Consider the following 15110-nt stretch of genomic DNA (forward strand, 5'->3'; position numbering starts at 1 on the left):
GCCCATAGCCCCGTCTTCCTCTAGGCAAGGTCATGTCCTCAAGATCCAGGGAAAGAATGAAACCGCTCCATCTGAGGGAGAGTCCTAGTGACTTGCTGGGGCAAGAATCCTTCAGTTCTACTCCCAAACCTCTTACATATCAGCTCTGAAGAAAGGATCACTGTAAGCCTCGGCTGCTGACAAAAGGAGAGTCCCTGAGTCACCAAGGAGGTGAGGGTCTCAGTGGCCTGAGTGGTGTCTGGATGAGTCAGGTTTGAATCTTGCTTCTGCCTCTTGTGCTGTGTGACCCTGGGTGAACCATTCAGCCTCTCTGTGCCTCTGAGTCTTCCTCAACAGAATGAGGAAAACACTTCACTAGATGGGTTTGACCTAACTGGAGGAGTCTCAATGAAAGCAACCAATGCAACAGATTGTAAACACTTTTGCAAACAAGGATTGAACTAAGAAACGTCTTTAAAAGAGGATCAGTAAAAATGGGGAGGGGAGGCAGAGGAGAAATGTGGGAATTTCTGTATCTTCAATATTCTTTGCAAAATTGCCAAATAAGAGGTCTGATGCAGTCATTTCATTAGAAAATAAAGTGTTTATTAAGAAACTATACACTGAACACTCCTATAAGTCTCTGTGGAAATACAACGCCCCATTGTCATAGCACAAGGTGAGAAAATGACAGAATAAAAGATGCTGGGATGGATGGAGCCTGGCAGGCTGGAAATGAGGTAATGATTTACAATAATTAAAAAACATCATCCTCAAGCTTACTCCTTAAAGCCACACTCGGGAGGAGGCCCCGACCCAAAGGGTCAGCAGGACACAATGGGGACAGCCTGACACGAAGCAATGGGGAGCAGGATGGCAGGAAGTTGGCAGGGGCTAGAAACACACACAGCTCGAGGCCCTGGAGAAAAACTGAACCCCCTGCATCATAGTCTGGACACTACAGTGTTTGGGAGGTCATCCCAGATACGGGCCAAGAACTTGGAAAGCTTCGTGATTTTAAATCCCAGGGAGGCACCTGCAGAATCAGAATGGGAACTTAGCACAAAGAACACCATCCACAGGACCCAGGAAGGAAACGTTCAGTGGGAAGTTTGATTCCCATGTCAATTTGCCGAAGCCAGAGAATCTACTATCTCTTGCTGTGTGTCACCACCCCAAACCTAGTGGGTCTGTCCTAAGAGCTCCCCATGGGAGACCCCCTGCTTCATGCTCTCCATCATCAAGGGGCAGCTCTTACAATGGAGGTAACACAGGTGGGAGTGGCTGGGCCCAGCCCGAAGTCCACTTGGCCAACAGGGCAGCAAATATGGGAGAGGTTCGGGCCCTACGGCTGTGCCTTTCCTATCGAAGCAGGGCAAAGCCATCTCCTTCTCTCTCCCCCGTGGATCAAGCTGAAAATGGGAGGAATAAACCCCCTCTTTGGGAGAGGGTGGCCATGGAGTAAGGCATGAGTCAAAGCAAGCAAAGTAAACACATATATTGACCAGAGAACAGGATGACACTTCCACTGGTGCCATGAGAGGGGCTGGAGGAGGCCATTTTTCCTTCTCTTCCCCTTCAGCTCATCTTGGCCTTGAAATGGTGATTCCATTGGGTTCCAAAAGTTCTCAGAGTCAAGAGTAAATGAAAGTGGGGGTAGAGAGCCAATCCTGGGGCCAGGGACTAGCAGGAAGGGTCTTGGCCCCTGACTCCCTGGGTCCCTTGTGGTCCTAGGAGGACGGCCAATTCACGGGCAAGACCTTCTGTAGCAAAAGCTCGTCAGGACTGCAGATGTAGGGGCCAAGGAGTTTTGTAATACCACACTCACTGTGAGCCATTCCAGAGAAGAGGAAGGAAGGGGGAAAAATGTGTCCCAAAAAAGTATGGTTTTCTCCACCAAAAAAAAAAAAAAAAAAAAAAAATTATATATATAGATAGATAGATAGATACACAAATGTGTAGATACATTGTGTATCTATCTATCTATCTATCTATCTAAATATATATATATATATATATAAAATGATTGGTTTCCATTCTTTCCTCTGAGACCTAATCTTGTGCCAACACTTGGGCCTGGCTCCCCCTCTCTCACCACGTGGTCTCCACCTCTGCTTAGCCGCTCTTCCCCACTGGAGGTTGCAGGGCGATGAGATCGCTAAGAGGATATAGCCTGATATCCTAGGGAGAGCCAGGGAGACCCCACACTTCCAAGCAGGGTTAGCGAGGCCGGAGCACGGCTGGACTTCGTCAGGCTTTCTCGTGGTGGTTGGGTTGTTTTTGTAAAGCAAGAGAATGGCTAGAGTGTGTTTAAAAGATGGTTCTTGGTGCACAAGTTTTTAATTCTCTTTATTGGCTCTAAAGATGGCGGCAGGAGCTGCCTCGGAGGCCAGGGGGGAAAAGGAGCACAGTGATGTCTGAGGGGAAGGACAACCCTGCCGGTGACGGATGGGGGAGGACCCCCATCTTGGTGGTGTTAAAGGGTGCAGGGGGCACCGGTGGCTCATGCAGTTTCTACTTAGCATCCCCGGATCCAAAGAGAACAGCGCCTAGAGCTTCCCACCTCTCAGAGGGCCCAGCCTACCAAGGTGACATCAAAACAGGGAGTCTTAAAAGGAGTTTTTAAAAGCCATGACGTCCTTTGCTGAAATAAACACTGACATCCTCAACATAGATGCCATGGTTAAGAGGCTTGGAATGTCCGGGAAGGCTTATTGGATTCAACATAATTTCTCTGAAACCTATAAAAAACAAAAACAAAAAAACAGAAAAACAGAAAAAAGCAAAATAAAGTAAAAACCAAAACCCCCAAAGAAGACCAAAACTAAGAGGGGAAACAGAGAGGGAGCTTGAAGGGGGGGGGAGGGGAAGGGTTAGAGATATGGATACATATATATATTGGAAACTGCCAAATGAATTGTCAGCAAAAGGGAAGGACAGGAGGAGGGGATTAACTTAAAACCAAGCATGGTCAGAGAAACTGGAAACACTCCCTATTGCTGCAGCCTCCACTGAACCGAGAGGAAGGGAAATGAACAAACTATGTGGGGCTTGGCCTTGGGTCGTCACGGAGGAGCAGGAGCAGCCTCATCTACTGGGGAGGATCCCCTGAGGATGAGCGGACAGGTAGATGGGAAAGGGCATCACCACTACGGTCACTGACGGGGCAGAGAGGTGGAAGGGAACGCTTCCTCAGGACTTGCATTGTTAAGGGCCACTTCTAATCCTAGGAGCTGGAATCCTATAGACTACCACCCCTGGGGGTAGGAGCGCTATTCTTCCAAGCCTGCCAGCTCTTTCTTGTTGACTTTTTGTTTTCATTTCACCAGCTCCATGGCAAGTTTAGGAAATAACAGCTGCTCTTTTGGCCTTATCATAATTCCAAGTCTTAGAGGGGATGGCAATGTTCTCGAGGAATGACACTGGTAGCTCCTGTCTGGCTACATGGCCATGGCCTGAATGAATCAGATGTCCAGAGTGTCCAGAGATGTGGGTGTTCCTGATCAAACCTCTAGATGGAGGTTTCTCAATCAACCCCAGATTTTTAAGAGTGTCTGTAAAATAATGTCTGTATAGTGTGTATGTTTGTTGAATGTGTGTGTGTGCGGACAAGACAGGACCAAGCCTATCTTCTCATGAAAGCCATGTGCAGGCATGTGAAGGTCACAATGGGCAGCTGGATGTTGAAGCTACGATGGGAAGAGACTGAGTTGATTGCATTGAGACTCTCCCTCCTCATTCCCAGATGACATGATGTTCAAAATACAGTTGAGTAATCTGGGCATTGGGAGCCCTCTGATCTAGAGGGAGCAGGGTCAGGTTTGAGAGGACAGAGGGAAACTTCCTTGTCTATGACATCATGTTCAGCTTCAGGATAAGATGTGGTGTTAGCCCAGGATGAGGGCTCTCTTGGTTCTCAGGTGGAAGGGGTGCAGGCCACTGGTCTGGGCAGCCTGCCTAGAAGGTGTGTGACTTCACTGTTTCTCTCTGGGCTATGGTCCCTCTCTTGCTTCTCCCACACCCCTTACCTTGGCCCTATGACATGTCCTCCCTGGAAGACTCCTCTGACCTATGAGATTTTAGTAGCAATCCCACACTGGGCACCTAGTCAGTCCTCTGGGACATATGGAGTCTCCATGAGGTCTTAGTACTCTTCAGCAAAATCAGTTGGGGGAGGGGTCTGTACTGAATATAAAGACGTCAAAGGAGTAACTCACCATGTGACCTTGGGTAAGACACTTCCCCACTCTGGACCTCAGGTTCCTCATATATATAGTGAGTTGATGAGACTAGATGATCTCTATTATCCTTCAAGTTTAATATCCCATGATTGTCTAGGTTTGAAAAGACCCCTGGCAGAAGAGGCAGACATGGGGGAGTTAATGGTCAGTATTGAGCCCCAAGTGCAACAACAGGGGACGTCGTTTTCACGTGCACAATGCCAGAAACGGAAGCCCAGGTGTTCCCTACTCCTGCTTTACCTGTAGGGCCACCTGGTTTATTTTATGCATAAGATCTAGACACGCTGTCCTCGGAGTATCACACAGCGGCATTAAAAAACTATAATCAGGGAGTCAGGAAAGACTTGTCATCATCATGAACTCTGTCCAACCCTTCCCTAGCATGTTTGCCTCCCATCTCCCTTCTTGGGCCACAGCACCCTGACCCTGTGCCCATCGCTGCTAGTCTGCATGCCATTCCCAGGGCCAGAAGGATGATTCTTATCACTTGGGTGATGACCCTGCAGGTCCCAAGACCTTCTTTCTGGCCTCTTCTCTCCCTCAGAAAAAAATTCAGCTAATCTCCAAGAGGAAAACAACTTGATAAGAGGGGATGAGGAGGGGATGGGGAGGGGGGTGGTGATAGTTTTGAGTTTGGTCCCTTAAAATATTTCTTGCCTTCGTTAGGGCATAAACAGTTGGAACCAAGGCTGTTGGTTCACTAGACCCAAGGCCTAAAAATCCTACAAAAAGTGTATCATTACAGCTTGAGAGTGAAGTCTCCTTTGGAGGCCATGCAGTATCATGGGCCCTGGAAGGCTCCATGTCGGATCCATTAAAGGCAGGGGCCAAGCCTGCCTAAGGCTCTGCCAAGGTCCCTGAAGCTGCCTCCGTGAACATGAGCCTTTTCCCATATTAGCCGGGATCTGAAGTTTGTTTTCTCTGGAACTCTTTCCCAGGTGGAGCCTTTCCAAGATTCTAAGTGCTGAATCCTGATAGCATAGGAGGCACTGCTCCAAGATCCTCCATTCCTCCCCCCCTTATTGCTCAGAACAACCCTGGAACGGGAAGGAAAAGGCATCTGCTTGGGGGAGGGCAGGGGAGACCAGGACCACCATGGACACTGACCCAGGAAAGGCAAAGATGGGTGGAAGGAAGACTGAGGAGGGGCAAGCCCACTCCAAAGAAGGCTTCACCCACCACACCCCAAGACCTCTATGTCTAACCTCTTCCTCCATCTGGTGACAGCTCTCCCAAAGCCATGCAGCATAGAGTTCGCTGCAGGTCCTCTGTGACTCAGAACAGATCCTGGTCTGCAGGGACTGTCTAGGTATAGTTTCCTGAGCAGTAAGCCAGAGACTCTGGAATCATTTTGGGAAGTGAGGGTTGCTGGGAAGGAAGGCTGGGGAAGAAGGGGCACTGAGCACCCACAGGACTGGGTAAAAGCACTGGAGCCTAATCCCACTGGGCTGAAAGCAGGTTCAACCTTCAAAAGCAAGGCCTTCAAGATTCACTGGAGTAGAAAAGGCTCAGCTCTGATGGCGTGCAACACAAAAGGGGGCTAGACCGTCAGCCTTGCAGATCCCAATCACCCACCCCTCTCTGGGGTCTCAGCTCAGCTCCACTGCATGCTCTGGCCTTGGGAGTCTAGCGCCTCCAGCTTTCCAGCATCCACTGGGGAGAACGTGCCTGTATCTCCTGCCTACACACTCCTCATGCAGCTTCAGATTCTCAAGGCTTCCCATTCTGTCCCTGCTTCCTCCTTTTGTTATCTGACATGATAATTTTATTACCTAACTCCATAAAGTGGTTTAGGTTATGGCCTTGATAAAAGGCCCAATACCAAATGGAGCTCTATTGGATTATTTTCCAACATTTCCTCTTCAAATGTATTCGTTTGTCATCTTCAAGTTGCTACATCACACTAGTGCTTAGCACTTACACGGTATCGGCTGTGAGAAAAGCACTTTAGACTCAGGAGTAGGTTGAAATACACAGGAGTCCTGGTGCTAAGGTCAGGGGTGCCTGAACAGGGACCCAGTGACACAGGGTAATTCAGATCCTTGTCCAGGAAGTAAGAGTAGGAGGGGACATCAGGACAGATGTGAGGGTGAGGAGCCCACTCTGCACCCCACCCCAGCCGGGGGGGCATTCTATCCACAGTCTCCCCAGCTTTCCCGAAGGGGAAGAAGAGGTGAGATGTTCTGAACTACGCTGTAGGAAGGCACAGACTGAAGAAGGGATCCCCCAACCAATGTCCCGCTGTAATAGTCCTACCATCAGAGGCATCGCTGAGCCCCCTGGAATTCCAGGATCAACACGTATGGTAGGGATAGTACCAGGCACTGCCTACAGCTAATCCAGTATCCCCCAGTATCTTTTAAAAAACTGCGATTATTAACCCTATTTTAAATGTGGAGAAACTAAGGCCCTATAATATATTTTAAAACACAAACAAACCAAGCAGCCTGGCTGGCTCAGCATTTTAGTGCTGCCTTTAGCCCAGGCCGTGATCCTAGAGACCCAGGATCGAGTCCCACGTCAGGCTCCCTGCACGGACCCTGCTTCTCCCTCTGCCTGTGTCTCTGCCTCTCTCTGGGCTCTCTGTGTCTCTTATGAATAAATAAATAAAATCTTAAAAAATAAATAAATACAAATAAAACACAAACAAACCAACCAAGTTCACTTTGTGGCAGAGTCTGATTTTGAACCAAGTTCTTCATAACCCCAAAGTCCTTAGAATTAACTACTTTGCAATATGGCTTCCCTTTGTTGAAAATCTATATCAAGAACAAGAGGCTGACATGGAAGTCAAGGGAGCAGTCAGTGGTGGGGACATTCTCCAGAGCAAGTGGGGCTTTATATACAGCCCCCTCTGCAAGGCCCGATGGAGGGCTAGAATGCTCTTTCCTCACTCACAGCTTCCTAAGTGAGGAAGATGAGCATGCCCATGCCTGCTTTTGCCCCCCTTCAGCAGGTGCTTGGTCTAACCTTTCTCTAGGCTGCTTCATTTTCTGCCCTGCCACACCCACCACTCTTACAGTAACACTTTGCCTGCATTGGGACCTTCCAAGAAAGGAAACCCAAACTCCATCTATACATTGACTCCTTCATTTTGATGATACTTTTGGGAGTTCCGCTTAAGAAGGATGAAAAGGAAGTCTGATGAAAGAGAGATGCTAATGAGTTTGGAGAGAAGAGCAATTATCCAGAATATAGTCACACCCACAGCAAGAGGATGGAATATTTGAGAATACCCCTGGGAAGCCAAGGATGGTGCAGGGAAGAACTCTCCCCAGCACCCTCCTCTAGACCACTACATGAACAAGAAGGGTCAAAAAAGAGTGTATTATGGTAAAGAAAATCTCCCTCACAGATAGACATCTCTTGCTTCATGTCCTGCTTGTGTGGTGGCCTCTCCAAGGTCATGGAGAGAAGGTCACCAAGGAGGCCTAGCGATCCCTGGAGGATAGGACAATGGTTACTTCGTTCTCTACTTTGCCTCCTAATGTGGCTACTCTGTTGTTTCTATCTAATTTCTTTCTTCTCCTGCCATTTGATTCAGTAGAAGGCTGGTGGCAATGACCCAGGTAGGTGACACTAAAATGTGTAGTCTTGCTGGGCATGACTTAGCTTGCTTAAAAGTCTCTTAAAAATTGCTTAAATTTCTCATAGCTCTTCTTTTATTCTGAGGTTGCAAACCTAACCTATAGGCCATATGTGGCTCTAGGATGTGTCTTTTTTCAGCACAATTTCTTTTTAAAATTTTTTACTTAGTTGCCAACATTTAAAACTTGAGAGATTTCACATTTAAAGTTTCTGTATTTGTAGCTTCCCTTGAAAATCTAAGAGTTCTGGCAATGCTGGGCCAGCTATTTCTGCATAGTGCAAATCAGCTAGAGCAACATGGTGGCCACTCAATTTAGACAGGGCATGTGTTCTCCACTTCACCATATACTCTACCACTCCCTATTATCCTCTACCTGACCCCTCCACTTGTTTACAACACCTGCATGGTTTGCCTTAGCATCTGAGTTTAAAACTTTGCAATAAGCATAAAGCTAGCACTAGGTTATGGCTATGCATTAAAGAACTGGGGAATGCCATCTCAGCAAGCCTCACTGTCGGTCCCCAGAATGACCAAACCTAGGCTCCTTCTGGTCACAGTGAACAATTATAAAGAAGGGGCTGAAAACCTACATCCAAGGGACAAACCTATCTCAGAAAGTAGAGTTCGTTCCAGAACTGAATCTCATGGTAAGAGGGCATAGTGTTTCAAAATAACAGTCCCAATGACAAAACATGCTGAAGACCACTTACAAGGCTGTTGGGAGACAAGGCAGCACTGTATTCTCAGCTGGCTGTGTGTTCCAGGTGCTTAAATGTACAAGGCACTTGACCAAAGGTTGTCAGGAGCCAGCTAGCAGGTCTCTTCATATACTATGGTCCATGGGACATGATCTGACTCAATTATCCCCACATCCTTATATTGACAAACATGCTTACAAAGGGTTCTGAGGGGTACTGAAATGTTCTTAGAATTGAAATGTCCCTGCTGTATGCTTCCTGGCTAAGAGTGTGGAACTGGTTCCCCAACTTCAGTATGCAGTACCTCTTCTTGTAAAGTTGACTTAATACAACTTGCAAAATAAATGATGGGACTGCCCTGGCCCATGTGCCAAGTCTGGTTCCAGCTGTGTGCAGATACTGAGGGAAGGGGCTAGATGTACCCCAAATGTGTTTTGGCCAATAGAATCATATCCATGGGAAGTCAGAATGGGAAGGCATCCACACCTAGGCGACATGAGAGGGCACAGAACACTGAGATCCTCAGACAATGCAAAAGGCTGGTCCTCAAAGGAATCTTGAAGGATCTTAGGACTCTTCCCTGACTGACATGCAACTCTTGCACTCAGAAGTAGGAGAATGTGCCTGGGGGCTCTACCCTTGGCATTACAAAGATTGTCCCAACAATTGGTAGATCTTGGCTGAAAGGAGCGGGAACCTTAGTCCGAGAGAGAGAGAGAGAGAGAGAGAGAGAGAGAGAGAGAGAGAAATTCCTTCCACTCTGGGATGTGGATGAAGTTACCTCTTAAAATGAAAATATTCCATAAGCCATGGAGTAAGATTAGTTGCATATTCACCATTCTCAAAATTAACTACATAAAGGAAATTTGTGACACCAGAACATCTCTTCTTGTTTAACTGAGAGGAGAAGGAGCCTTATGTATTAAAAAACTTTATCTTGGGATGCCTGGGTGCTCAGTGGTTGAGCATCTGCCTTCGGCTCAGGGTGTGATCCCAGCGTCCTTGGATTGAGTCCCATATCAGGCTCCCCACAGGGAGCTTGCTTTTCCCTCTGCCTGTGTCTCTGCCTCTCTCTCTGTCTTTCTCATAATTAAATAAGTAAATTCTTTAAAAAAACTAATTAAAAAAAATAAAGACCTTTATCTTCACCCCCCACTCACTCTCTGAATTTCAAAATATATATATTTGTATTTTCCCATATAAGCATAATTTCCCTTTTCTGGATTCTTTTTATTCTTTTCAAATGTTTGAAATGTCTGAAAATACCCAAATAGTTGGGGGAATAGAAAAACAATGTGCCCACCACCCAGTATTAACAATTTACAATATTCTCATATGTTCTTCCCAAATTTTGAGAGAAATAATACATTATAGCTATGGTTGAGAACCCAAATGAGTCTGGCCATGATCCTGTTCCTGTTTTTATCCCAAACCAGAGTTAATCACTTCCTGAAATAGATGATTATTATTTCTAAACATCTTTGAATAATTTTGCTACATAGGTATATAACAATAAACAAATTATAGTATTGTTTTGCCTAAACAAGGGATGTTTTCTAGATTTAACCATGTTGAACCATGTTGATCCATGCAGCTCTCATTCATTAATTTTAACTGATGTAATCCACCATGTGAATATACTGCAAATTATTTATCTGTCCTACCAACTGAAAATTGTTTCCATTTTGTCAATATTTTTTAAAAGCTGCAATAAATATTACACAAGTCTCTTTATGTGCATGTGGGAGAGTTTCTCTAGAGCAGCAGTTGGCAAACTTTTCCTACATTGGGACAGACGAATACTTTAGGCGTTATACAAATCATCAAATCTTTGTTGCTACTACTAAATTCTGCCATTTAGTCTGAAAGCAGCCATAGCACATAAATAAATGACCATGTTCCAGTAATATTTATTTATCAAAATAGACGGGAGCCACATTTGGTCCTTGGTCCACAGGCCACCATTTGCTGACTTCTACTCTAGAGGTTTGTTACTCCAAATGTGGACATATGGACCAGCAGCAACAGCAGCTGGGAGTTTGGTAAAAAATAGAAAATCTCAGATCCCACTGAATCAACATCTGCATTTTAACAAGCTCTTCAGGTGGTTTGTGTGCAAAAAAATGTTTGAAAAGAATAGCTTTAGAAGGTATCCTTATAATTTTGTGCATATAAATCCTTCAGTGTGTTCTTCAGTGTTTCCCCAAAGTTATGTTACTAATTCATGTATCTAAATTACTAAATGGGTGAACTTCTTGCCCTGCATCCCCACATCTGACATTATTTGATGTCATCATCATTTGATGTGTGGTAGATATTATCTCCTTGCACTTTAAAGGTGCTTCATTTCCCTGATCACTACTGAGGCTGTGCATCATCTCAGCTGGAGTTTCCTGATCTGTGAATTGTCTGTTTGTATCTTCATCACTGTGTGTATTATATGTGTGCATATGTGTGTGTATATATAACATGTGTATATATAGATATGTAATGTATATATCTACATATAACAGGCTGCTGGTCTTTTTTATTTATTCTGTATGCAAATTCTTTGTTGGATACATGGGTTGAAATTATGTTCTCCTAGTCTATGGTTTGTCTTTCAACTTAGTATATGGCATCTTATAGAGACATATTTTTAAATTCATGTAGTCAAATGCATTAATCTTTCCCTTTATGATATTTATAATCTATATCTTAAGATTCTCCACCCTCAAAGTCAAATGATATTCTCCTTTTCCTTTAAAAGTACATTTAAAAATCTACCCTAGGGAAAAATTGCAAATAATTGATGTAGGCATTCCTCACTGAAGGAGGTGAAGCTTAACTCCACTCTGAGAATATGCTTTGCTTATCAGTTTCCCTTCAAAGCAAATAGCAGAGGGTAAATGTAACTTTACAGGGGAGAATCCTAGCAAACACTGTCTCAGCCAGGTGATCAAGGTGAGCATCATCAGTGATGCCATATGATAAGCATATACTTTGGATGTGATGTGATGAGAATGGCACTTGCCTCTATAGTCTTCCCTCCTAAAACCCATGACCCCAGTTGATAAGCCCAAATTAGAAGACATTCTGCATAAAATCTGACCAGTCCTGTTCAAAACTATGAAGGTAATTAAGGACAAGGAAAGTCTGAGAAACTGTCATGGATCAGAAGCAGCAAAGAAAACATGATAACTAAATGTAATGTGGTGTCCTGGATGAGATCCTAGAATTGAAAAAGGACATCTGGGAAGAAAAACAATAAATCAGAATAAAATACTGAGTTTAGTTAATAGCAATGTACTGATGCTGGTTTCTTAGTTCTGACAAATGTATCATGGCAATACAGGATCATTACAATAGGATGATTACAATTTATGGAGCTGGGGGATAATCAACAACTTTATTATATTGGTTCTTCCTATTCATGCTCCACTTACTATTTTTCTTCTATATTATTAATAATGTTTTGGTTTTCCCATAAAATCTTGCATATCTGAGATTTATACTTTTTTAAAGCTTCACTTTTTTGGTTTTATTCCATTTTTGATATTATAAATATGATTTGTTTTCAATTAAATTTTCTGATGGCGTTTAGGGAATATATTGATTTTTGTTTATTGATCTTGTATTTGGAATTTTGCTGAATTCTCTAGGAAGTTTTATAGGTCTTTGATGTTCTCTATAGGGTGATTGTATCATTCATGATTAGGACAGTCATCTATCTAATTCTTAAATTTATTTTCTTGCTTTGTTGCATTGGCTAAGATCACCAGAATAGGTTTGAATAAAAGTCATGATAACAGGCATGCTTATCATTATTTTTTTTTCTCACATGCCTCATGCTTTTCAATTATAGTTTATTTTGAGTAGGATTTTTTTCCTTTTCTTTTTTTTTTTCCTTTTCCACTCATTATTTTTTAATGTTGTTGTTGTTGTTGTTTACTGCTGCCTCTACCTGGATTCTTACAACATCAATTTTGAACTAATCCTATGATGATGGTTTGGGGCCACTACATGGTAGTACTAAGGATACAGCAGAACAGTCTGCAGCTAGTTGGGTGGCTAAATTTAGTTCATCACCTCAAAGGCTGCATCTTTATTGTTTCTCCCTGACTTCCTTAGGCTCAGAGATTCTTATTTCCTGTACTCCCAAATAGAGAATGACAACATTATTTTTTTCAGATTCTTTTCATCGGTGTAAAAGTTTGTTCCCAGCCCATAACTTCAAGCAGTGAATCTAATCCTCTAATAATCTGGAGCAAACATAGTTTTGCAGATCCCTGCAGAGCTAAATTCTCATCCCTACTTTTTGCCTCCAGACTTGAAACCAGAATGAGAATGGCTGTAGCTCTGCTCATCATCTTTTATTTTTGTACTCTTTCTGGTCCACCAGGTTATTTATCTTGTTGGTGGGTGGAAGGGGAGGGTTGGTTATGTCTTTTTATGCTTTTCTGTCATTGTTTATGTTTGGAGCAATGGAGGGACACTAAAGCATGAACTTATTACACCATCTTAACCAGAGCCCAATTATTTTTCTTTCTTTCTACATTAGAACACATATTTTCCTTGTTTCCAAAAGCTAACTGTTTAAGTGATGCCTTCAATCCTGTTTCCAACTAACTTCTTTTTTTTTTAATTTTTTTTCCAACTAACTTCTTTAATTATTTCTTATCTCTAGAATCTTTCCTCTCTCCTGTACTATTCCTTTCTGCAGAGATCTGTATATGGTCACCTCTATCATTTGGTATGTGCACATGTAACAAACCCAGACTCACACTCACAGACTCACAACCTAAAAGATGGGGCAATGCTCTCCACTTTACCATAGCATTTGCTATCACTCCATATCCTTAGTTCCTTTAGGCACCAACATTTTGCATAATTGGATTCTAAATATAACCCCCACTGTCAGATCACTCATGCTTAATTCTCCATAATCTTAAATTTTATTCCCTCCAGATAAACTACTCTCTTGAAGGTTACCAATGATTACTCCAAAATGAGATTTTCTCCATTCCCCTTTACCTTGATCAATCCACACATGTGGCACCTTGACCACCTAATAACCCCTATGACATTTATAATACTGGGACATTCTACTCATCTTCCCACTTTTCTGCTTCCTTTCTTTCTGTTGGCTTCTCTTCCTCCTCCAGTGGTTTCTCCATCCTTTAATCCCAGACTACTCAAAGTATGTTTTTTTTTTTAAGATTTTATTTATTTATTCATGAGAGAGAGAGAGAGAGAGAGAGGCAGAGACACAGGCAGAGGGAGAAGCAGGCTCCATGCAGAGAGCTCCATATGGAACTCAATCCTGGGTCTCCAGGATCATGCTGAAAGTGGTGCTAAACCACTGAGCCACCCGGACTGCCCTCAAAGTATGGTTCTTAGACCAGCAATAGCATCACCTGAGAGCTTGCTAGAAATGAAGAATCTCAGGCTCTATTCCAAACCTACTGAGTCAGAATAATCTGCACTTAACCCCCCTGCTATGTTGAAATCCAAGCAGGATGCATGTGCAAAAGCTCTCCCTATTTTCCCACCTGACAGACCAGGATTTTAGAGAATAGAAAAACTTGTTTTTTAGAACCGTGTGACATGACTCGTGTATGTGTGTGAATCTGTATAACAATATGCCACATTATTTTGAGGTTCTACAATAGTATCTTGGCATTTGCAAGGCATTTCTTCTTCCAAAAACTTTAAATAATGATTATGTTAGCCTCAAAATATCTCTGTGAGGTAAGGAAAGAAATAAAAATTGTTATCTTAGCATCAGTACCTCCTACCCCTGACCTGACTATGTGGCCCTCCCAGAACTAAAGTCTTCAAGTCTTTCTGGTACTGCAAGCTGCCTGACTCTCCTCAGGGTCATGACCATATTGTTTGGGATTCAATGAGAAAAAGGCAAGTGTCAGAGTCTAGCAGAAAATGTAATCAACAAAGTCCAAATCCCTGGGTGGTATCAATTTTAAGAAGATTATCTTAGAGCAGGGTAAGGCTAATAGGATCAGAGAGCTGATGCATTATAAATTTATAGCCCTAACAATTAAATAATATAAACTTATGAGATGCTTTTCTGGCTCTGATTTCCTATGATTAGTGATGATGAAGAAGATACTGAAGATGCTGGGAGGAGAAAATGAAAAGGAGACAGAGAAGGGTCCAACCATTCATCTGTACAGAGCAATATTTCCTAAACTTTTTTGGGCCCTCTTTAATTTCTTTAATGAAAGCATGAATATTCACAAGACATATAAAAAAGACTCATTTTGGGCAGTGGAGGTGTCACAATCTCCCTAAAGACCCAAATTAACAGTGGCAGACATATGTTATACAGGTCACAAAGTATCAGCATTCTGCAATGACAGGCACTGTGGCCAATACCAGCAAATAGACTCAAACCTCTGCTTCTGTTGTGCTCCAAATCTCTAAATGGCTGACCCATGCTGAGGGTCACCTATGCTCATGGGTGACTATGTTCAGAACTGGAAAAAGGGAATACCAGGATGAGTAAGGTAATTATTGTCCTAGATTAGAAGCTTAAAATTTAATCCAGAGCCAAGAATGTGAGGGATACACCTTCCTAAGATTACCTAGCAATAATTTTCCAAA

General features: G+C 43.3%; 1 protein-coding gene across 5 annotated transcripts in view; it reads right to left on the minus strand.

Moving 5' to 3' along the window:
- NTRK3 (neurotrophic receptor tyrosine kinase 3) overlaps positions 1–15110 on the minus strand; it is a 391483-nt gene that overhangs the window by 109528 nt on the left and 266845 nt on the right. Inside the window, exons 14-15 of one of the 5 annotated variants that reach the window (XM_072799305.1) lie at positions 4197–4331; positions 564–2720 (exon numbers count right to left, since the gene is read on the minus strand). The exons of 3 other annotated variants lie outside the window; for them this stretch is intronic. In XM_072799305.1, the coding sequence (XP_072655406.1) occupies positions 2602–2720; positions 4197–4331 (254 nt within the window). In that variant the 3' untranslated portion in view covers positions 564–2601. Of the gene's footprint in view, positions 1–563; positions 2721–4196; positions 4332–15110 lie in introns of those variants that run through there. One more of the 5 variants, XM_072799308.1, reaches the window with a different exon arrangement.

This window comes from Canis lupus, chromosome 2 (assembly GCF_048164855.1).
Source record: "Canis lupus baileyi chromosome 2, mCanLup2.hap1, whole genome shotgun sequence".
NCBI lineage: Eukaryota > Metazoa > Chordata > Mammalia > Carnivora > Canidae > Canis > Canis lupus.